Source organism: Caenorhabditis remanei, chromosome IV (genome assembly GCF_010183535.1).
Source record: "Caenorhabditis remanei strain PX506 chromosome IV, whole genome shotgun sequence".
NCBI classification, from domain to species: domain Eukaryota; kingdom Metazoa; phylum Nematoda; class Chromadorea; order Rhabditida; family Rhabditidae; genus Caenorhabditis; species Caenorhabditis remanei.
Window position 1 is genome coordinate 13,850,245 of NC_071331.1, and position 22,578 is coordinate 13,872,822.

General features: G+C 37.8%; 11 protein-coding genes across 11 annotated transcripts; 4 read left to right on the forward strand and 7 right to left on the reverse strand.

The window, feature by feature from the left end:
* Window positions 1–1,365: 1,365 nt before the first annotated feature.
* GCK72_013890 (uncharacterized protein) lies at window positions 1,366–2,334 on the reverse strand (the record flags this gene model as incomplete). Its single annotated transcript, XM_053730047.1, has 3 exons — window positions 1,366–1,614; window positions 1,670–2,222; window positions 2,267–2,334. The coding sequence occupies 3 exons, from the start codon at window positions 2,332–2,334 to the stop codon at window positions 1,366–1,368; spliced, it is 870 nt and encodes a 289-aa protein (XP_053584819.1).
* A 334-nt stretch (window positions 2,335–2,668) lies between these two features.
* On the reverse strand, window positions 2,669–3,507 carry GCK72_013891 (uncharacterized protein; the record flags this gene model as incomplete). The annotated part of the gene is made up of 5 exons (XM_003107660.2): window positions 2,669–2,695; window positions 2,875–2,983; window positions 3,032–3,157; window positions 3,204–3,318; window positions 3,375–3,507. 5 exons carry the CDS (start codon window positions 3,505–3,507, stop codon window positions 2,669–2,671), a joined length of 510 nt encoding a protein of 169 aa, XP_003107708.2.
* A 385-nt stretch (window positions 3,508–3,892) lies between these two features.
* GCK72_013892 (uncharacterized protein) lies at window positions 3,893–5,116 on the reverse strand (the record flags this gene model as incomplete). Its single annotated transcript, XM_003107928.2, has 5 exons — window positions 3,893–3,928; window positions 3,975–4,139; window positions 4,215–4,655; window positions 4,802–4,927; window positions 5,036–5,116. 5 exons carry the CDS (start codon window positions 5,114–5,116, stop codon window positions 3,893–3,895), a joined length of 849 nt encoding a protein of 282 aa, XP_003107976.1.
* Window positions 5,117–6,672: 1,556 nt separating this feature from the next.
* Window positions 6,673–7,919, forward strand: GCK72_013893 (uncharacterized protein; the record flags this gene model as incomplete). The annotated part of the gene is made up of 6 exons (XM_003107941.2): window positions 6,673–6,775; window positions 6,825–7,020; window positions 7,068–7,241; window positions 7,291–7,432; window positions 7,482–7,568; window positions 7,692–7,919. 6 exons carry the CDS (start codon window positions 6,673–6,675, stop codon window positions 7,917–7,919), a joined length of 930 nt encoding a protein of 309 aa, XP_003107989.2.
* Window positions 7,920–11,623: 3,704 nt separating this feature from the next.
* Window positions 11,624–13,254, forward strand: GCK72_013894 (uncharacterized protein; the record flags this gene model as incomplete). Its single annotated transcript, XM_003107847.2, has 4 exons — window positions 11,624–11,674; window positions 11,724–11,843; window positions 12,392–13,066; window positions 13,144–13,254. 4 exons carry the CDS (start codon window positions 11,624–11,626, stop codon window positions 13,252–13,254), a joined length of 957 nt encoding a protein of 318 aa, XP_003107895.2.
* Window positions 13,255–13,632: 378 nt separating this feature from the next.
* GCK72_013895 (uncharacterized protein) lies at window positions 13,633–14,431 on the reverse strand (the record flags this gene model as incomplete). Its single annotated transcript, XM_003107679.2, has 3 exons — window positions 13,633–13,779; window positions 13,832–14,211; window positions 14,281–14,431. 3 exons carry the CDS (start codon window positions 14,429–14,431, stop codon window positions 13,633–13,635), a joined length of 678 nt encoding a protein of 225 aa, XP_003107727.1.
* A 1,409-nt stretch (window positions 14,432–15,840) lies between these two features.
* GCK72_013896 (uncharacterized protein) lies at window positions 15,841–16,903 on the forward strand (the record flags this gene model as incomplete). The annotated part of the gene is made up of 6 exons (XM_003107927.2): window positions 15,841–16,000; window positions 16,052–16,128; window positions 16,176–16,395; window positions 16,453–16,555; window positions 16,603–16,759; window positions 16,805–16,903. The coding sequence occupies 6 exons, from the start codon at window positions 15,841–15,843 to the stop codon at window positions 16,901–16,903; spliced, it is 816 nt and encodes a 271-aa protein (XP_003107975.2).
* A 77-nt stretch (window positions 16,904–16,980) lies between these two features.
* GCK72_013897 (uncharacterized protein) lies at window positions 16,981–18,050 on the reverse strand (the record flags this gene model as incomplete). The annotated part of the gene is made up of 3 exons (XM_003107789.2): window positions 16,981–17,592; window positions 17,640–17,828; window positions 17,883–18,050. 3 exons carry the CDS (start codon window positions 18,048–18,050, stop codon window positions 16,981–16,983), a joined length of 969 nt encoding a protein of 322 aa, XP_003107837.1.
* A 258-nt stretch (window positions 18,051–18,308) lies between these two features.
* Window positions 18,309–19,255, reverse strand: GCK72_013898 (uncharacterized protein; the record flags this gene model as incomplete). Its single annotated transcript, XM_003107925.2, has 3 exons — window positions 18,309–18,506; window positions 18,562–18,735; window positions 18,788–19,255. The coding sequence occupies 3 exons, from the start codon at window positions 19,253–19,255 to the stop codon at window positions 18,309–18,311; spliced, it is 840 nt and encodes a 279-aa protein (XP_003107973.2).
* GCK72_013899 (uncharacterized protein) lies at window positions 18,321–20,776 on the forward strand (the record flags this gene model as incomplete). The annotated part of the gene is made up of 4 exons (XM_053730048.1): window positions 18,321–18,357; window positions 19,879–20,111; window positions 20,156–20,350; window positions 20,408–20,776. 4 exons carry the CDS (start codon window positions 18,321–18,323, stop codon window positions 20,774–20,776), a joined length of 834 nt encoding a protein of 277 aa, XP_053584820.1.
* Window positions 20,777–21,123: 347 nt separating this feature from the next.
* Window positions 21,124–22,104, reverse strand: GCK72_013900 (uncharacterized protein; the record flags this gene model as incomplete). The annotated part of the gene is made up of 4 exons (XM_003107706.2): window positions 21,124–21,492; window positions 21,541–21,735; window positions 21,788–22,020; window positions 22,068–22,104. The coding sequence occupies 4 exons, from the start codon at window positions 22,102–22,104 to the stop codon at window positions 21,124–21,126; spliced, it is 834 nt and encodes a 277-aa protein (XP_003107754.2).
* Window positions 22,105–22,578: the final 474 nt, after the last annotated feature.

Below are 22,578 nucleotides of genomic sequence, written 5' to 3' on the forward strand. Positions count from 1 at the left end.
TTCGAAAAAAAAACGTTTTTAAGACGGATTTCGACATGATTTAGTGAAAGAACTATTAGGACAGAATTTTGAGATTTCAGATTTCGAAGAAAGAAATCCGAGCACTTTCAAAGATTGGAATTATTTTTATTCGAAAAAAAATAGTTCTTTCTGAAAAATCTTAGCATGAAATTTCTAGGAAATTGTTAGCAGGACAGAGAGGAAATTTCAAGCTTTGTGATTATGCTGATCTTCTTTTCTGAAAAAAAACTATAACTTTTTCACACGTAACACTTGAGAACCTTCTTAGAAGAGTTGTGCTCATTGAGGTGTGACGTAAAACTGGAATTGGTTGAGTGAAGATTAAAACAAGAGGAAAAAGGAAACAAATGATTGTGAGAAGTGGTCTGGGAACTCTTCCAATGGTTCCAGACGACATATGTTTTTGGTTTTTTGGAAGGATTACTCATACGAATATGAGAGATTAATCGTTTTTCCGAGGACATCGGACATTTAAAAATTGGCATTTGATTTGAAAATGTTCAGAGATTATCTTCAACTAGAGAAGATTCTGAATTTGAGAACTCGAAAGAATATTCTAGAAAGTGTTATTTTTAAAAAGTGTAAAAAAGTTGGTTACCTAAATACATTTCATTTATTTATTCAAAAAGCTCAGAGTGCTTTGAACCACGAAAATTCAAAACACATAATTTGAGACTTTTCATGTTTACCTACGCTCCGTTTTCTGCTAAACATAAATTCAGAATCTCTCTGTTTCTTCTCGTAACATCATCATCCGGAAGTGTCTTACTTGAGTTCACAAGAAGAAGAAGAAGAAGATAAATGCGACGTACTTTACTATTCAAATGAGACACGGAAATAGTGGGGGAATCCACCTTTTCCAGAAGACACGGGCGGTCTCGTCGTGAGTTTTTGATGTGAAATTGTATTTTGTTCTTTTTTCATGGAAAAAGGAAAAAAGAAGAAAAGAGGCATGTCTTGTGGTGATTCGATTAGTCACGAATCATCATGAAAGTCAACGGAAAAATAGGAAACGGAGCAGTTTTGTTTTTGAGCTGCAATAGAATAAGGTGACTAACGGATTCAGTGGATGGTGTGGGTGGATAATTAAATTTAGATTAGATTCTGTTTTATATCGACTCCGAAACACGATCTGAAATTCAAGTCACGTTGCGACATCATACAAGACAAAGTGATTTTATATTTATTAATTCTTCGATAAAATACACAACTTCTTTTTGAAGCATTCAATATTCACGCTGGAATCATCTACCCAAACTTTTAAAAATCTATCCGGCAGAATTTGAATTATCACTTTATTCTGTCCGTCACTTGTCACTCCACTGACATTTTTGACAATATCTGTTATTTCATAACCAGGTTCATCGACATAATAAACGAATCGAGATCCAATTGGTACTCCTTCAAATACCCATTTCTGAAATTATATTGAATTGGAAAGTTTACAGTAGTCGTTACCTGAACAATATGATTAATTCCATTGACTGTGATATTTGCTGGTTCTAATTCTATATCCAAAGCTTTCAAATTCATCAAAATATTATCATCTAAGTCACTTCGGCGAAGTACATGAAGTGTGTCTAGACATTTGAGCTGGAATAAATAACAATTTATAACTTCAAAATTTTCGAAATTATTCAATTCGGACCTCATTTTCAGTGCCAGCTAATGTGATATTCTTGTCGTCCATGTAAACAGTCACCGATCGGATAAAACGTGGATTCATGTGCTTCAGCCACATGGCAACTGTCTTCGAAGGCTCAGAAGGTTCGATATTTTCAGGTCGAAATGGCTTATAAACATAAAGATTTCTTGCATTGATTTTCTCCGACTCTTCCAAAAAGTTGTCATTGTACCGATAGTTTGTCTCGAAACGATCACATATCACGTTTTTTCTGAAGACGATGTTTCGAAGATACTGTTTTTCGATGCTTCGAGAGTCTGAGTTTTCTGTTATAAACCTTGGCTCACTTCTGCCAAAGTCTCTTTCAGAGCAACAACGAATGAGTGTGACGTTCTCCTGAACCCTCGATCCCATAAAACTGATTTCGGATTCATCCAGATGAAGTTGCATCACGTCCATTTCAAGATCATCTGATTCAAGAAGATTAGTTGATTCGTCGAATTTGACTACTGCAAAATCGACGGGAGCTTCTGTAGATAACGTGAACAACTTCTTTGAGCAAAGTTTCAAACTTCGTCTGAAAACTGATGACAAATGAAATAAATCGAGAAGAATGCTGACCTTTCTCGATATGACAACAGCTTGATGATTTCAAACATGATTTCTGTTGAGAAATCTTCCAGAATCATAGTTTACCTTGAAACTGTACATCTACTTTTTTTTTGGTTTTTCTGGCCATTACTTCATGCTTGAGTAGCTGGTGACAAACCGTTGAAAATTTCAAAGAGGAACAACACAGTAAAAATACATTTCATTTGACCCATTCTGGGAGATAAAACTGAAAACTACACGATGGAAACGGGAAGAAGAGTGAGAAAGCGGGGGAACAAAATAAAGCAAAAGGATAGTATTATGACAACGAGAAATTGCGCTTTAGTATTGAACAGAAGTGAATAATCAGAATTATGAAATTATTATGAATTTTATGGCGTTGAAAAATTGATGAACTTGATACTCAAATATTTAACGGAAGACAAGTCGTGACGGGGTCTGGAAATTACGAACTTTAGATTAATGATACAAAAAATTAAGGAAACAATTTTACGATATTTTCTAATACAACACAACATCTCGCAACTTACACTTCAGTTCTCAAATTTCGACGTTTATCTAAATTAATTAACATAATTTCTGTTCAGAACCCTCTGAAAGCGCTATTTTTTTCTTACCGTGGCTTCAGAATCATCAAAGAACTGGCGCTCCCAATCGAGACGATCGGCAGTTGGGTGATCCAATGAGTTGAGTGGTTGACGTTGATTGTTCAGTGAGCGATTGTTTCTACAAAAATGTTGAATTGATTTCTATAATAAAGAAGTTTTCTCTCACCCTCCACGTCCCATTGGAAGATAAGTTGCAGATGAATTTCCACCATTTCCGCCGCTCGAAGCAGACGATGCGCTTTGTCGTGACGCGGAAATTCTCCATCTGGCCGATCCAATCAATTCGGCTCTCCTGTGAAGAGGAACAATTTTTATATTAATAATTATTTTCCACCTACTTTTTCTTGTGGCTAATCACGATTTTTGCAATGAGAGCACACGCAACTCCAAACACAACGAGCGAAATGAAAGCGATCGATGTGGCTGTTGTGTGGTCGGATGGTGGTGATACCGCTAAAATGAAATTTTAATCGTTACTTCTTTTACTTTTTTGAAGAAGCATTGCTTACTCGTAATTGGATCTTCTTCGGTCTTGACCAGGAATGTAGTAGTCGTACTGATTGATACAGTACTCGTCGATGAAGCATCATCGGATAAGTTGCCCAACAGTGTTGTGTTGAGGATTTCAGTGAGATTTTGCATCTGACCGCACAATACATGTTTACATTAATGAAAGCTTTGAGAGATGTCAAATATATAATAGAGGTAATGAACCTCTTTCTATGATAACAAATTCGTTTTGAATAATATAACACACAAACAATTTCATCGAATATCAAAACATGTAAAATAAAATAAGATAAAATAGATACATACATGGTACAGATTATCGACGAAAAAGAAAAAAAGCAGCGGAGCACGAGAATAGTATTATGTTGTAAAGCACGTCTAAAGTCCGGCCGAAAATTGGTGGGGAATTCGAAAAAACAATGTAATGGGATTTTTGGTTTTTTGAAGAAATCAGGTGAAGATAATGATGACCAGCAGACGAAAGAAGCAAAGGAATTGAATTATAATTATCATCTATTTACTTCATTTCTTGTCCAATTCGATAAGTTTGTGCCTGAAAATTGTTTGATTTCAGGATAACTCTTAAAGAACACTATTACCTTATTCCAGTCCATTTTAGCGCGAGTGACTGGCAATTGACGGCGAAGCGCTTTGAATGTAGTGTCGGACATGTTGGCATAGTTCTCTTGAACAGCATTCTGATACTTCGTCTCCTCTTCAGTAATAGCGTGGATAATGTCTTTGGCGGTTTTGTCGAAATCAGCCTGGAATTATTTTTATTTTGAAAAAGCATTCGTGTCATAAAACCGCGCACAAAATATGTCAATTATCAAACTAACCGAGACGTTAACTTTGAGAACTGGCTCTTTTTCCGAGAACAACTGTACATTCCCATCTTCATAATAGTGAACTTGGGACAACACCTTTCCCTTCATCTCTTGCGAACCCGATTTTCCATCACCAACTGGTACATTCCACTCCGAACGCCATCTTCCATTGCAGAAGTTTTTCGGTTGGAATTGATGTGACTCGATGCAAATCGTGAATGCGCCATTGCGAGCGAAGACAACTCCGGTGCCGCTCTTAGCGTAATGCTCATCGATATATGTGTCAAGTTGAGTTTGAAGAGCCTGACGCCATTGCTCAGTGATTCCAGATTCAGCTGGATGCGGTTGAAGATCACTAGCCTCTTTGCGAACGTGGTCATACTTGAAGCTTTTCTTCGAGACTTCGTCGTAAAAACGTCCGTTGCCCAAATCATTGTATGGTGTGATGAGAGTCTGAAATTTAAAATGTTTGAATGAATCATAAGTTATGGTTCATTTACTTATTTAAACTTTCCTAAAAATATTTATGTATTCAAAGATATTATTATTTTCAAAAAAACTGAAATTTCTTTCCTAACCTTAATAAAAATAACTCTCACCTGTCTGGCGACTCCGTCCAACTTCACTGGCACAAACTGCCCGACATTGTACTGTGCAATGGCTGGAACACATTTGTCTTTCAGGAGATCATCGTTTTTTAGAAGCATTCGAACCGAGTTGAATACCTGCAATAGTTTGATATTAATATTTTAATATTGCGAAATAGGCACTTTAAATAGATAATTTGTATAATTGACTGATCATAAAACTTATGAATCAGATTTATTAATTACCTCATTGAATTCTCCGGGTGGTGCATGCTTGATGAAATCCGAGGCAATGCGGACCTTTTCGGCATCAGTGATCTCCGACATCCTGAGAAAGAAAACAATTATATTGATTGTTGAATATTTCAAATGAAACGACACGTCCGAATCTAAGTTTGAAAACTAATAAGTATAAAAGGCAACAAGAAACGTGGTGATTCACTTGGATGGAAAATGTAAGAGAGAGTCAGGCACAAACAACACAGCGAGCGCATCGATTTGACCATGGGGCGCGCTTTCGTCTTTCAAGCCGTCAGCCGGAAAAATTCGAGAGAATTTTCCGTGAAATTTGAGATACGCTTTTAAGTATGTTGAGTGGGAAGCTTTAAAATGTTGATATTATTGAAAAATAATACAAAATCAATTGATTAATGATCAGTATAAATAGTGTAGAATGAACATAAACAAACTTCGCAAAACTAAACAACTGGCAGCTAAAAAATATTTAGAGAAATTTCTTTATTGCAAAGAGAAGCTGCACTGGGAGAGTGTTGGAAAAATTGATTTCAAATGAAGATTTTAAAGGCGCATCCGGTTTTATTGTTCTAGGTCTCGCCACGATACAGTACTTTGATTGTAACAGTGAACAAAAATACGCAAAAACTTTTGGTTGACTACTAGAAATTAACCCAAACTTGGAGCTAAATTTTCAGACTTGTCAAAAATCGGGCCGGCCCGGGCCGGGCCTCGGGCCGGGCCGAGATTTTTCTTGACCGGGCCGGGCCGGGCCGAAATTTCTCTTGGCCCGGCCCGGCCCGGTCGGCCCGGATTCAAAAATGGGTACCCATTTTTACCAATTTTTTTTTGAAATTTTTCGAAAAAAAAGAGTAAAAATGCTTTAATTATCATACATATTCACATTTTGATTCAATTTTAAATGTTTATTCAAAAACTATACTTTTTTCAAAAAAGTTCAAAAAATTTCAAAAAATTTCCAAAAAAAAGTTGAAAAACAAGAAATTTTTTGAAAAAATGTTTCAAAACGGGCCGAGCGGGCCGGGCCGAGATTTTTCCTGATTTTGGCCCGGCCCGGCCCGGCCCGTGACAAGTCGGTAAATTTTTCAAAACTGGGTGGAGGCTCTGCAAAAACTGAATAAAGACTCAGAATCGGGAAAACTTCAGCTTCCCGCCGATATACATGGTGATATGGTTCTTTTGTGTGACTTCTAGTGAGAGCAGCAACAAAACGGAAAGCATGATTTATTTGACGACTTCTGGATTTTTTACAACAAAAATGAATGTATAAAACATAATTTTTAACAATGACAAAATGTAAAAAAATATCCGAAAAAAATAATTGCAGGACCCTTCGCCTGAATTGAATTTTCTTCCGACTAAGCTCTATTCAATGACTCAGACGATTAAAAAAAAAGTCATTTTATGATGTTTGAATTACTATCCGTATTCCATAGAAACGTTTTTATAAAAGCAAACAATTCCACTCTTTTTTCGGAAAGTGTTCGTTTCCTCTTCGCTAAGAATAGCCTAACGGATTCGATACATTCTAGTTGTTCTCATCTAAAATAACTGGGTCAAGATGATCACGATCAACTGAAAATACTATAAAAGGATTATGGAAGATGAATCACAATATTCAAGCAAACATGTTTCTCAAATTTCTTATTCTTTTAACAATTCCAAGTCTGGCATTTTCCCGTAAAATACATATTCAAGTTAGGGAAAATGTGACCCAAAGTTGTCCAAATGGTTGGTTTTTCAAAACACAATTCTGGGATTAATTCAATTTAAATTTTAGTTGATTCTGATGTAATTGATGAGAGTTCCCTGAAAATCACGATGAAAATGCTGAAAAACGAGAATCCAGAAGAAGAAGACGATGAGAAAGATGAGGTTACGATAACTGATATCAATGGAGAAACTCGTCAAATCGATTTCCCAGGATGCTATCGAGTCAAAGTCAGCTTCAAAATGCTCAGACCAATAGAGAATCCGTAAGATTTTGTTTCTAGGTTTTCATACTTCAGAAGTAATTATTCAGATACATTGAAGCATTCATGCAACTTGGTCAAAATGTCCCATGTAAATCCGAAGATACCATCCAAAATCTTCGAGGAGTGGACAGCATCTGTGCGAATGTAACGAGACCAACTCAATGGTGTCCAGAGAGTTACAACTCTCAATTGAGAGAAATGCTTGGAGGAAAGACAACTTGGTTAGATAGATTCTAATTCTATTATACTAAATAATATGAAAAATTCCAGCAAATTCTGTTCTCTCTGTGAGAATGTGAAGGAGAATGTGAAGGATAACGAAAGCAAGTTGAGTAAATTGAAGAAGTTTTTGAGTAACGAAGGAAAAGAAGAATGCTCAACTACTGATAATATTCATAGATATACTTTCAAAGTGAGATAATTTCAACATTTTTCATCAAGTGCAAATATATTTATTTCAGATGTGCACCCCAACTCAAGATGATTTGAATAAAGAAGGAACCGATACGAAGGACAAAGTAGAGGAATATTGGCAATACCTCAAACAGGTTAAAATGGATGTTCGTCCCGTGGCGTGACATTTTCCCTTATCTCGTCTTTCTGAATAATCCAGCCCTCATGTTACTGATTTACTTCTCATTCATTTCAAAGCCAAAATAGTTTGTTTCCAGGGAATCATGACTACAGTAATCCACGTGATGGACCGTAATCCAATGAAATCTGGCCGTGCAGAACAATGTCAGAAGATGTGTGAAGTTTACGGTGATTCGAGCAAGATGTCGAATTCGAATTACAAACAAACCCTGACGAAATCAATTGAGAAGCTGTGTGCCCCTGTAGACACTTATGCAGCCTGTTTGTATCATACTGTCAAGTTCGATGTGAATTCTGATTTATAATTGAATTATTGAGTGATACTTATAGTTGTAATTGAGAATTGGAGGATTGTACATACGCAAAACAATGCTAATAAAAAGATTTTATTTGTTGAAAAATTAGAAGTTTGAGGAAGTGAAAATCACAAAACAAAACACTACAATGAAAAGAGGAAGTGAGAAGTTCGGAATAATGAAAACAAGGATACGGTAGCCTTACGAACATCTTTGTTTTCGAGTTATCTGCCGAACTAGAGTTGTGTCTCAAGTTTTATTTCCAGTTTCAGTTGTCTCTGGTTACTTCTTTAACTCATAGGATTTTTAGTGTTCCTGCTCTAAAAATTTGAACAAGATTCCTCAATTTTATTGTTTTTGATGGATATTTCGGAATTCCTTGAGGAACTATTAGTCACGTTGACGTCCTCATATTCGTCGATGAATTTCAAATGTTTAATTAATCAAATATGGTCATCCTCTTCGATCCACATGTCATTTCGTCTATTGTCTGTTGTCTTTTACCAAATAATTTGTGGACATTAAGCACTCTCTCTCTCTCTCTCTCTTCGTTCGCTACGTAATCGTATCTTTCTTGTACAATATCACCCCATTTTCTATCCACCGATCAAACCACATGGACTATGAAAACGAGAGAAAAAGATCCGGCTTTTTCTTCTCTCCGCAATAACCTGTTGCCCTTTCTGCCCACCTTTTCTCTCTTCTGATCCTTTCCACGCCCCATCAAGAATTGCCATCACCATCATCATCATCATTGCAAAAAGATTCGAAAACATATTGGCGGGCATCGAATCCATACGAAACGCACACTCTCTTTTTTTCATTCGGTTTCTCTTTTCGTTTCGTTCGTCGGGAGAGAAAAAGAGAGAGATGAAAGGATGAAAAATACACGGAGAGAACTATAAATCATTCTGTTTCCAGGACGAGTGTCGGCTACTTTTATTTGCAAGAGTCTGTTCTGAGTGTTTGATTATCAGATCCAATCGTGAATTCAATCCAACATTAATTGAAAAGATAATTTTAGTATTCCATGAAATTACTCAGTTTCTGACAACCTAAATTCGAAATAAATCTCTTCTTCTCAGATGAATACAGTTCTATCTTTACTTGTACCTAAGTTCGCAACAACATTTTGCATCTCAAGTCGTCCTTCCATCTTGATACGTATTCCAAACATCTCATCTATCTTTGAATGCATCTTCAATAGATTTCTTATCTTCAACGAACTTCAACATCATCCCACGGGAATCGAATCAATTTGAAAGTCTAGATCTAGAACTACTAGTTCGGACAACTGACTCATTAAACTTCTTCTTCTTCGTCTCAGTCGAGACAAATTGGAGAGTCATAAAAACGACCAAAGAGTCTATTTGACTGTATTTAAACCAATCAAGTTTACCAAAAGTGTCAAAAGTCGAAAGATCAAAATTCCATTTGATTGTTCAGAGAGTTACAGCTGGTTGCTGAACTCTCTAGTCTCCTTATAGCTATCTTCTTTATAGAACCCATTATATCTTCATTCGTTATATCCATCTGTTGCCGCCGTCTCCCGGGGGGATCAGGCCATTTTCTATTTGCAAGTAGTTGGGTTCAAAAGCTGGAGCTGATGTCTGCCTCAAAATACGCGTAAATCTTGCCGCCTCTTCCATCTTTCTCTCTCTCTCTCTCTCTCGTTTCCCATTCCCAGTTTCTCTGTGTTCTCTGTATCTGTTTCTGCTCGCTACTGGCTGGCGGCTGCCCCTTTTTTTCCACCAAACATACGGACTTTGCCCTTTTCTCTCAATTCTCTTATTTCTCAGTTCACTCTCTCTCATACTTTCTCGTTCGGTTAGCCGCAGACCCAAGAGAAGACGGCTGCTGCTGTCGCGCAACGTCCATTGCGCAGTCCGCAACTCGATACCCTCCCACCATTTGATACAAAAAATATGAATTAAGTTGTGTTGGTCCACGTCTTTTTATCACTTATATCAATAAGCAGAAAGCAGACACACACCTAGAGAACATGATTTGATAACGATTCGTTTGCTGCCCTTCTCTGACTCACTCCAATTCTGACTCGGTGTGCACAATCTCTGTTTGATTTAATGGTCAAATATGTATGGTTTGCACTCTTTCTGTGTCATATTTACCTTTTTGAATCTTTTTTGGGCCAAATGTTTCATCTTCTTCAGCTTAGTGGCGAAAAGTGTGCATTATCCCGTGTTGCTGTTTGCACATTCTACCGTAGTCATTCTGCCTTTTCACTGAAATGGCAAGACTGTCACCCGACTGGCTGGGAAATTTTATTTAGGCCAGATGCCAAACAATTTTGGTGTCGAATATTCCTTACCACACTTCCATGATTTGTGCCCAAACTTCTCAAAAATTTAGGCCAATCTTTTGAATGCACTTTTCGTCTGCTGTCTAGCGTACACGTATTATAATTAAATACCTATGTTTTCAACTAGATTCGCATTTTGAATCAACTCTCTCGAATTTCAACTGGATAGATGTCTATTGGAAACCTGTTAAACTTTCTGGATCATAAGTCTGTGTTTCGACGTGACGGTGTGTGCACAACGCCTACCGTAAGCCTAAAAGTTTGACCGCGAACCTACATTTTTCAATTTTGAACAGAATTTTATATAGTTTTTCTGATTATCCCTCCGAATGAATATTGCATAACCGCAATCAGCGATTATTCAACGTTATCTTCCAAAAAATGATTTTCGGATTTTTTTCTCTTTTCCTTGACTAGCGTAATAGCAAAAAGTCGCCGAATGGCGGCGGACGCGCACGCAATCCTCGGCACAAACGTGATCTTGCGCAAAAATCTGGTTATATAACACACCGTGTTTCATTTTTATCAATTGCCGGGAAGAGAATAAGGAGGAGGAGACGCTAAAAACCCCGTAATACATGAACGAGATCTTCCCCACTTCGTTTTGTGACGCTTGCTTGTTTCGGGCTATTCTCACTTATTTTCGCTCCATTTTTCTAGTCTCCAGGTTTTTGCATCAAGTTTTGTGGTTTACGGTTTTTACGGTTTTGTGGTTTTCAAAATATTTTGAGGAAAATATGAGTTTTAAGAAAAACTTCAAAATTGTTCGAGCTCCAATTTACGCCACACTCGTTCCTAAATACTTCAGCAAGTTTCTTATATTGTGTCTATTGTCCACACCTATACACCGTCACACCATCAACAAATCGTTTCGTTTTTTGTATTGTTTAGTCTCCTTCCTCTCTTCTTCCTCTTGTCCTGACATAAATGTGAATTCTTGTTCGCATACATATTCTCTTGTCTTTTCTTTCTAAAAAGAAGATGCAAAATATAAAGAACATACAGCAATTACAAAGAACAACAGCAGAGGTTTCTCCCCATCAAATAACGCCCATTTTTAGTTTCTTCGATCTTTTAAAGGCCTTTTATGTTCTCCCTCTTTTCAAAACTTCTATCAAACCTTCTAGTTCGCACGTCCCCGATTCATGAAGTTCAACTCAATTACGTTTCCGACCTTCTCGTTGTCATGGAAATTTCCAGGAAATTCCACCTGTCCTTTCTCGATTTCTCTCATTCTCTTGCTCCTCCCCTTTCTTCTTCCCTTATCGCCAGTTTCCCAACTTTATATCATATAATTTTTGGCGCAATGTGTTGCCGTCATCGTCATTGTTGAGCCTTATGCGTCATCGTTTTATTATTAGAAATTTTTTCTAAAAGTTATTATTCCAGAAATATGGCTAAATACGACTACAATCCAAAGTATGGGTTAGAAAATTACAGCCTCGTAAGTTAAAATCTTCCAGATTTTCTGTGAAAAAATAAACAATTTTCAGTTCTTGCCGTTTGAAACATCATTCGATGCATACCGGTCAACGTCATGGATGCAGAATCACTGGTATCAATCGATCACTGCTTCTGCTGTTTATGTAGCGGTCATTTTCACTGGAAAGAAGGTTTGTGTACACCTGTAATCAAAATTTTCGCAACAATTTTGTTATAGTTAAACTGATAAAACTGGGAGAGACGCTGGAAAAATGACATGATAATGACGGGTATTAGTTATCAAAGAAAATAGGAAATAAAAATCGCACCATCTCTTTGAAAAGAAAAATGCACTTCGTATCCCTGAAAACATTTATTCTAAGTAATAGAATTAGTTGATAAAAGTTCAGCAAAAGGGGTAGACTCTCAATCAAAAACGATATCTGGGAATGTTCGCTAGAGGAAAAGGTTCTCTCTCAAAATAATTTCCTCTCAAAATAACTTTAAAAATCAATCCGCCGACGGCTGACAGGTGGTAATTAAACTTGATTTCAAGGTGTTTTAGCTTGATGAATGTCATGTAATAATCAAGATCCGCACCTGAAAACCCAATAATATTTTTCTGATTTACACATTCTTCTCAAATGTCACACTGAAAAATAATTAGTTTTTGAAAAAAATATATCAAGAAGTTTGAAAATGCTGGATGATCAATCAAAAATCCTCGACATTTTTTCAGATCATGGAAAAGTACAAGCCATTCCAACTGGACACACCACTTTTCGTCTGGAACTCATTTTTAGCCATTTTCTCAATACTCGGGTTCCTCCGAATGACACCTGAATTCATTTGGAGTTGGTCAGCCGAAGGCAATTCCTTCAAATACTCCATTTGTCATTCTTCATATGCTCAAGGAGTTACTGGTTTCTGGACTGAACAATTTGCCATAAGCAAGCTTTTTGAACTCATTGACACCGTTTTCATTGTTCTTCGTAAACGACCACTCATCTTCCTTCACTGGTATCATCATGTTACTGTTATGATTTACACGTGGCACGCATACAAGGATCACACCGCATCGGGACGTTGGTTCATCTGGATGAATTACGGAGTTCACGCACTCATGTACTCATACTACGCTCTCCGCTCTCTGAAATTCCGTCTTCCAAAGCAAATGGCAATGATTGTTACCACTCTTCAACTCGCTCAAATGGTCATGGGAGTTATCATCGGAGTCACTGTGTACCGAATTAAATCGTCAGGAGAATATTGCCAACAAACATGGGATAACTTGGGACTTTGTTTCGGAGTTTACTTCACTTATTTCCTTCTTTTCGCAAACTTCTTCTATCACGCTTACGTCAAGAAAAATAACAGATACACCGAAGTCAAGAAAGACAAGAAGAAACAGGAGGTGAGTACATATATAATCCTGCATTAATTTCCCTTAACGACAGGCGTTGCTCATATTTTCAGAACTTTTAATTTCAGGAAGCCCCAATCGAAATTCTGGAGCCAAAAGAAGATATCAACGCAAACATCGCAGAGCCAATCACAACGAGGTCTGTTGCTGCTCGAAGAAAAGTTCAAAAAGCTGATTAGACAAACTCAAATTGTTATTTTTATTACATCATAATTTTCTGGGAGTTTCTCATATTTTTCCCTTTTTTCCATTACCTTATTTATATCCGCGTAGACAAAACAGGCCACGCAAGACTAACATATATATTCAGATCTCTCGTTTCATCCCCCAATCGTTTTCTTATTAGCTTAAAACACCTTCATTCTACTCGTCTTTTTCTGTATTTGCCGCAACACTTTGAAACTCGTGTGACACAGTTTAGTAGTCGTTTTTTCCCATTTCCCGCTTATTCCCCTTCGTTAACTCTATTTCTCTTGCCGAAACAAAAGAAATAATTTATATACTTTACACAGATTTTTCGATAAATTTCTAGCAAACGTTAAAACTAATTAATATATTTATGCATTTTGCTTCTTCTCTCTCATTGGACCTTTGAATGGCTCGGCAAGGAAATCGGCGACTTGTGGAAGACGATCGGATCCGAAAACAGTTTGAAGCACTTTTCCATGTCCATCGGTGATGTGCATCCATGGAGCACCAAAACACTGAAAAGATAAAAGAAGTTAGAAACAGTTCTGGTGATCAGAGGAAACTCACTCCATTTCCGATTGCTTCATCTGTATTCTCTCTTAAAATATTCTTGACTTCAGCTGAATCACTCATCATCACCAACTCTTCTGAATTCTTCACATGCAAGTCTCTCAACACTTCTGCCACTTGACTTTTTGTGAAAATCGGTTTTCCGTAGGCATAAAAACGATGCCAGAGAGCACGAGCGACGTCTTCCATCAGAGCATTATCACGAAGTTGAGCAGCGACAAGAATACGTTGTGGAATAATTGAACTTGTGGTCAACATCATATTCGTATAATCTTTTGGCAGACGGAATGGAATTCCCCAGTATTGTGCACTGAATAGAAGATCTTTGTGCATGTATTTCTCCTTGACTGGAACACGAAGTGGGAGTCCCGGGTTTTCTGAAAAATCGGATACAGTTTTTAGGAAGATTTCAGCCAAAGCTGCCTGATAAGTTTCTTCTCACTAACCAGAATGTCTAACGACTGCCGGGAAGAAGAACGGCTTCATGTGAATCGGAGTCTTCCAAACGGAACGATGACGAGTGATTCCTTCAAATCCAAAGTAACTGTACGGAGAGATGACATCGAAGAAGAATTTCAATTGTTTTCGGTGCGGCATTTTGAGAAACGAAGTCTGGAAATAAAAAACTAGAAGAAGAAAAATAGGTTGAACGAGAAAGTTTAGGAACTGCTCAATGCAAAATAAGAACAAAACAGAAAATAGGTTGAAAACCGCGAGTCACAATGATGGTCAGCTAATAATGATAGTGAAGAAGACGAAGAAAAAGAAAAGATATTTGTGTAAACACCAGGGGAGGTACCCCGAGAGTAGAGATAGCAGCACGTGGTATTAGAGCAATTGGAGCATCATTGGCAGCAACTGGGGACAAAAGACAAAAAAACAGTTGGCCTGCACGGCTGCCTGGAGGAAAATAACTTTTTTCGTTTCTCAGATAGCTCCGACCCTGCTAAAAATAAAAATAAGTTTCAGAGATTTGAGTTCTTTTTCGTTTAGCCACATGTGATTGACCAGATGTGCGGTTTTTGAGCAGTTATTTAGAGTTCGTAGGTAGAAAATGAGTGTTTTTGGATTCAAAATTATATAGGAAGTTGTTATGGTGATTGATGAAAATATAAATAATTGGCGTTTTGGTGATCATTCACTGATCAACTATTAAAGGATCAACAGTTCTGAGGTCTTGACAGAAATTGAAGTTAGTGGTGATCAGATTTATCGAAGGCAAGTCTAAAAACACTACAAAAGAGTAACAAAACGTGAGTTTTCGAACCGATTCTCCGGCGCTCATTGAAAACAAAACGGCAAAAAAAGATCAAAATGAAAGTTTTGTGTTTTTGAAAAAAAGTTCGTGGAGGTGAATGACATGAGGTAGTGAAAGGAAGTGCAAATGTACGCTAACGGGTTGGAGGACACAGAAAAATATGGGAAGAGAGTGAAGATGACAGAAAGTTATTTACATGAATTCAATGGCATGTGGAAACTAATAAAATTGTGGAAAAATAATTTAAGACACGTGAAAGTTCACGTATTTGAATATTCTATCGAGGAAATTGTCGATTAGGAAGAACACATAATTGCTGAAAAAAGAAAGAAGAGGTATTATCGTAGAGTTCACAGACCAAAGTTGATGACAAACAGAACTGTGATTTGAGTAGAAAATACATTTTGGATAAGAACTCGTGCCACTTTCAAACAATGAACAAATATTTGCATCTAAATGAAACTTCGATTAGAGTGCAAATTGTTTCTTTTGACTGACTGAAATCAACTCCTCGCCTTTTTAACTTCGAGAAGAATGTCAACGAAATCATAAGAAAAAAAAACAATAAAGGACAACAGTATCATTTTGCGAAAGGTGTCTTATCAAAATCAACAATCAGAAAGAAAGATATCGAGACGAAAAAGAAGAAGAAAAAGTGATATTGATCTAGAAAATAGCTGAAGAAAGGTCGATGTTTCCTTTTTCGGTCTTATTACTTCTTTCTCTTTTTTCACTTATTTTTCAGAAAATGGACGAAATGACACGTTTGTTTTCTCCTTCTTGTTGGGTTCCTGGCAAGACTCGAGATGAAGTAATGAGCGACTTCTTCGCCGGAATACAACAAGCATATTATTCATTGGAGAAGGATCAAACGATTCCCAGACAAGTTGAAGTGGTTTATGGTGAAGGTATAATAATATAGATAGGGCATTTTCAGAACAAAAATACGTTTTATTCAGAAGAGAACCAAAAAGTTGATATCTGGGGAGAGCCTGATGAAAAACTATTGATTTTCATTCACGGTGGATATTGGGCGGTACGAATCCAGTCAACTTGAGTTAATAATCCAAAAGAAACATTCAGGCTGGAACTAGAAAAGATTGTCTCACTCCAGCGAGGTGTTCTCTGAATTCTGGATTCGCGTTTGCATCTGTTGGTTATGGTCTCGCCACGAATGGTAGATCATTGACAGAATCTGTTGAAGATGTTATTAAAGGAGTTGATTTCATACTGTCAAAGTATCCGAATGTATCCAAAGTGATCATTGGTGGGCACTCAGCTGGAGCTCATTTAGCTGTGAAGGGTATGATGTTTTGAGTTTTTGGCCGCTGTTTTTAAGCTTTGCGAATTGAATTTCCAGCAGTTATCCGCCTTAGAAATCCAAGAATTCAAGGAATGCTCCTGTTTTCTGGATGTTACTTTCTGGAAGAACTTGTCGGAACTGATATTGGAAATGATATAAAGTAAGCGAAAAGAGCTGCACAATTTTCTCAAACATATATTTCTTCAGTTTAACATCTGCCCAAGCGCAACATAATAGTTGTGATCTATCATTGTTAGATGGGCTTCAATTGAAGAGTCTCGTAATTCTCGGTCTCCAAGAGGCACCAAAACTTGTTCAACAGAACCGAGATTTTGTGGAAAAACGAAAGGAATCATCAATTGCTGTAAGATTTTCCATAGGAATTGAAGTAATCGAAGTTTTTTTTCAGGAATTTCCATCTAGTGGTCACTACACAATCATGACAAACTTATTGAACGAGCAATCTGATGAATACTCTGCCGTAATGTCATTTTTGGAGAAAATCTGAATTCCTCTAATCTCTGATTAGTAAAAAAATGTTGATGAAAAATATGTTTATTATTAACAAAAAGTTCAATTGTAAAATCATCGTCTTGTTCCATCTTCAAAGAAAACTCCTCCATCGATAGCACAATATTTTGGACAGATTCCCTTCTCTCCAGCTCCTCCAGCAGATCCAGGTGGTCCCTTTGGTCCTGGTTCTCCATCGGCTCCTGGTGGTCCATCTGGCCCATTGGATCCCTTGGCTCCTCCCATTCCTGGTAAACCATCTGGTCCAGCCAATCCTGGTGGCCCAGGTGGTCCAGGAATTCCAGAATCTCCCGGTGGTCCTGGATCTCCTGGAACTGGTGATCCCTCTTGTGGAGCTGGTTTTCCTGGTTCTCCTGGCATTCCTGGTTGTCCTTCGGCTCCTGGTGATCCTGGGGGTCCCTTTGGTCCTGGTTCTCCATTTGGTCCGTCAGGCCCATTACGTCCTGGTTGTCCAGCTGGTCCCTTGTCTCCTGATGGTCCAGGACTTCCTTGTTCTCCTGGTGGTCCAACTGGACAAACTCTGCATGGTGGTGGAGATGCAGCCTCGCATGGAGCTTGAATTGTACTTTTTCCTGGAACTCCTGGCAATCCTGGTGCTCCTGGCTTTCCAGGTCGACCCGGCTTTCCTGGTTTTCCGTTTGGTCCTGGACCTCCTGGACAACAACCCTGAATAATTCTAGGTTCAGAAGAAGGTGACAGTTAGATAAACTCACTCCACAAGATCCTCCACCAGCAGCTTCTGCAACTGGAGGTGCCTCATTGTACTTTTCTCCTCCTCCACCGCCTGGAGCAACTTCTGGAGCTTTATCCTTGTATGCTTGTCTTGGGAATCGAGAAGTTCTATTAGTGAATGGAAGGTTCTTCATGATTTCAACCTCCTTCCAGATTTCTCTGGCGTGTTCCTGAAAAAATCATAATTTCTTTATAATTTCCAGAACTCCAAAGAAAAACGTTACCTCACAAGTGATAACTTCTGTATTGATGAGTTGCTTAACATGGAACATATACATGTAAATCGCGGGCATCGACACACAAACAGTGAGAACCGATACTATGGCAAAGCACATTGCAATGTTTGCAACCCATTGATAGGCTCGAACACGATGACACGAATCGTCTTCCATCCCGAAAGAATAAACGAATGGAATGTGGATTCGGAGATTTGCAAAACTGTTTTATACTTGTGAATTTCACTATTTAGATTTTTATCTATAACACGATTCTTTCCGGGAAACCAGTGTTGAAAGTAAAAACTTATCAAGATCGGAATTCAGATATGTGATCTTGTATCGAGTGTTCGAAGCTTCTTTGGGGACAAATAAATAGATTTATTCAGAATAAATATGTGACGCGAATACAAAGAAAGAAATCAAAGAAAGAAATTACTTTTTCGGATGACTGATTTGACTGTGAATTCCAAGAACGAGACTGGTGCCTCCATCAGCAATGATGTTCTGACCGATAATGTATTCAGAGGAATCTCGATCAGCCAAGAAAGCAATCGCCTTTGCAATGTGCTCTGGGCGACCAGAGAAACCAATAGGAATGGCTGATGGGTTATTACCCATGTCGTCGTAGAACTGAAAGCACAATATATAAATAACGACGTGAAAATCACGATAATTATCTTCATACCTTTTGAGATGCATCAGCCGACAATCCCGTTGCACTTTCATGGAATCCAGTTTGAACTACTCTCGGATTGACAGTATTCACTCGAATTCCTTCTGAAATCAGATCGATTGCAGCACTTCTTGTATACTGATCGAGTGCCGCTTTAGCCAGTGGATAGTATGGAGTACGAGCCCACTGTAAAATTAAAATTATGCAAATAACCACTGGATAACAAAATTAAACTTACTCCAAAGCTCAAAGCAACAATACTGGAAACATTGACAATATCTCCTTTACTTTTAGCCAAATGAGGTCGAATCTTTTGTGTCATTTCGATAACACTTTGAACATTCAACTTCATAACTTGTTCATATGTTTCAATTCCCTGATTCACTCCAGTTTTTTTTTTAGAATCTGGAATTGAAGCTCCTGCATTATTCACCAGAATATCAATCTTTCCAAATCGTTTCAATGTTTCAGCAATCAGAGAATCTTGTCCAGAGGAAGTTGTAATATCAGCAGCAACAATCAGAAATTTACTCTCTGGAATTCCAGCATCAATCAAAACTTTTCTTGTTCCTTCGAGTCGTTCTTCACTTCTTCCAGTTACTGTCACTTTGGCACCTTCTTTAGCAAATAAAAGAGCAGTTTCTCTTCCAATTCCAAATGAAGATCCAGTGATTATTGCCACCTTTCCAGAGAAACGTCCAGGCATTTTCATAGGATAAAGAAAGATAATAAGAGAAGAGGATAAAAATGCACATTTGTCTGCATTCTTAAATACGACGAGAATGATGACAATTCTGTTATTCTCTTCTAGTCACAAAAACTTGTGTTCTCTAATTGGAACTCGAAGCAAAGGGCAACTTAGATTTAGGGAAACACAAGGAACAAGAGCTCATATTCGAAGAATTCTGATTACAAGCACATAAATTCATTCTAACCAGATATGGAACTCGAGAATCATTCTGAGTATAGAGTAAGTTTCACAGAAAAGAAAATGATCACCAGTGAACAATTGCTTACTACACACTACAATGAATCCAATCATCTTAATATTTGAAGTGTTTTCTTATAGAAATCGCAAAAATAATGACCTCTTTCTGTCTATTTCTCTTCTATCTTTCCTTCTACCTTCAAGTCACAAAAAGTTGTGTCTTCGTCTCTTATTTTCTGACGGCTGTCCGTTTATAAAAGAGCGGTTGTTTGTTAACAACCTTCACTTTGAGGTCATTCGAATCAAAGAATACCTCCTTGAAAATGTCTCGTTTCGTTGGAAAAGTTGCGATTATTACTGGTAGGTGAGCGTCCAGTTTTAAACTTCCTTCAAACTTTCAGGGTCCTCCAACGGAATCGGACGTGCAACTGCAGTTCTTTTGGCTTCAGAAGGAGCAAAAGTGACGATTACTGGGAGAGATTCTGCGAGATTACAAGAATCAAAAGATGCCATTCTGAAGGCAGGTGTGTCTGAATATGACATCAATTCTGTAACTGCCGATATCACTTCCTCCGAAGGACAAGATAATTTAATTTCGTCGACACTTCAGAAGTTCGGTAAAATTGATATTTTGGTGAGTTTTTCATTGAATTAGACCATGAATTAATAATATTTCAGATCAACAATGCTGGTGCCAACATTCCAGATGCAAATGGAAAAACAAGAACTGAGGGAGGAATCGACACATTTCTGAAGATGTTTCAATTAAACCTTCAAAGTGTTGTCGAAATGACTCAAAAAATTAGACCACATTTGGCAAAAACCCGTGGAGAAATTGTGAATGTTTCGAGTATTGCAGCAGGACCAGCAGCTGTAAGTTTGAGGAAAAAAAACACAAAGAAACTCTCAAAAATTGATTATTTATTTCAGCAACCGCAAGGTCCATACTACTCCAGTGCAAAGGCTGCCCTTGATCAATATTCAAGAAGTGCTGCAATCGATTTGATCTCCGAGGGAATTCGTATCAATGTTGTTCAACCTGGATTTGTTGAAACTGGATTCTCCACAGTTGCACGTGGATTGAATGCTGAAGAATCATCTAAATTCTATAACACAATGGGAAGTCTACCTCATTGCATTCCAGTTGGATTCTGTGCTCAACCAGAACACATTGCATCTGTTATTGCTTTTTTGGCTGACCGAAAAGCATCTGAATACATTGTCGGACAAACAATTACAGCTGATGGAGGATCGACTCTTGTTCTTGGATTCCACGCAAATTTCGGACAGAAAAAGTAGATTGTGATTTTTTTTATTCTGACGTTGTATGTTTTCAAAGAGAATAAATAAAATTTTTTACAAGATCTTTAGAAATTTCTCTCTGAAAGGAATACCCACGCAATCCAGTAACTGAAGTTACAGTCCTCTTGCTAAACAACTTTCATAAATTTAGGACGGAAAAAAACTTGCGAACAAACATTTCAGAAACTCAACAGTTACGGTGCCAATTAAAAACATGAACTGCTGGTTTAGACTATTTTATACAATTAGTTCACAAAATATATGAGTTTTATTGCCACAAATAAGAGAAAATAAAATATGGATGACTCAAAAAGAGATCAGTATAAAATTCACAATGTGGTGATTTATTTCTTCTGTCCGAAGTTGGCGTGCATTCCGAGAACCAATGAAGTACCTCCATCGGCGATGATTGTTTGTCCAACAATGTATTCAGATGCCTTGCGATCAGCGAGGAATGCGATGACAGAGGCAAGATGATCTGGTTGTCCGCAGTATCCAGCTGGAATACAATGTGGAAGTTCTCCCATTCCGTTGTAGAACTTCAAGGATTCATCCGAACTGAGTCCACGAGCAGCAGTCGAGAACCCGGTGGATACGAAACCAGGTTGCACGACGTTGATACGAATTCCCTCGGAGATCAAATCGATTGCAGCGCATCGAGAATACTGATCCAATGCCGCCTTTGCACTGGAGTAGTAAACACTTTGGGGTTGCTGAAAAACATAACGATATCTATATTATATCATCCATTCGAAACTTACAGCAGATGGCCCCGCTCCAATACTCGAAATGTTCACAATCTCTCCACGAGATTTAGCAAGATGTGGACGGGCTTTTTGAGTGATTTCGACGACACTTTGAAGGTTCAACTTAAACATTTCTTGAAGATTGTCAATGGTACAGTCGACTCGGGTCTTTCCAGAGGGATCTGGAATGTTGGCTCCGGCGTTGTTGATCTGAAGTATAAACTATTACATATTGTTATTGTCCTAATTCCCCAGAACCAACCAAAATGTCAATTCTACCGAACTTCTTCAAAGTCGATGAGATCAAAAGATCTTGTCCTTGAGCAGAAGTGACATCAGCAACAATTGCATTTACGTTCTCCTTGGCAACTCCTGCTTGTAAAATCGCCTTTCTTGATTCGTCGAGTCTTCTTTCATCTCTTCCGGTGATTGTAACTTTGGCACCTTCTGAAGCCAAAAGGAGAGCAGTAGCTCGTCCGATTCCGCTGGAAGATCCTGTAATGACTCCAATAGAATCAATAGTTTTTTGGGTGAAAACTAACCAGTGATAATAGCAACTTTTCCAGTGAAACGAACCATTTTCAGTAAAAGAGAACCAGCTAAGCTTGAAGAATATAAGCCTGTTGATATATTTATCCTGCTGAGATATTTTCTCTTTTATATATTTTCAGAAGCACGAGAGAAAGAGACGAAGACATTGAAGTCACAACTTATTTTGTGACTACCTAGACGATGGAAGAGATGTCTAGTCAAGAACAAAGAAGAAATAGACAGAAAAGGTGTGAGAAAAACATAGAGACAGCGGAGAAGAAATGATCAGAAAATATTCTGTCTTGAAATCATCATGATATTGAATTAGAAAAATAGAAAATATAAAAAAGTCCACTCGGCACATGGAAGAGATGTTTTTCTCTAACCGTCTATTTCTCCACTTCTCCTGTCAAGTGTACACACAAAATTTTATGACTAGATCAAAGAATAAATTGTCATCGTCCCACTAGTGTACATAAGAAGGGACTCTGTTTCAAGGCACACCATTTTCTAAAACTCGTT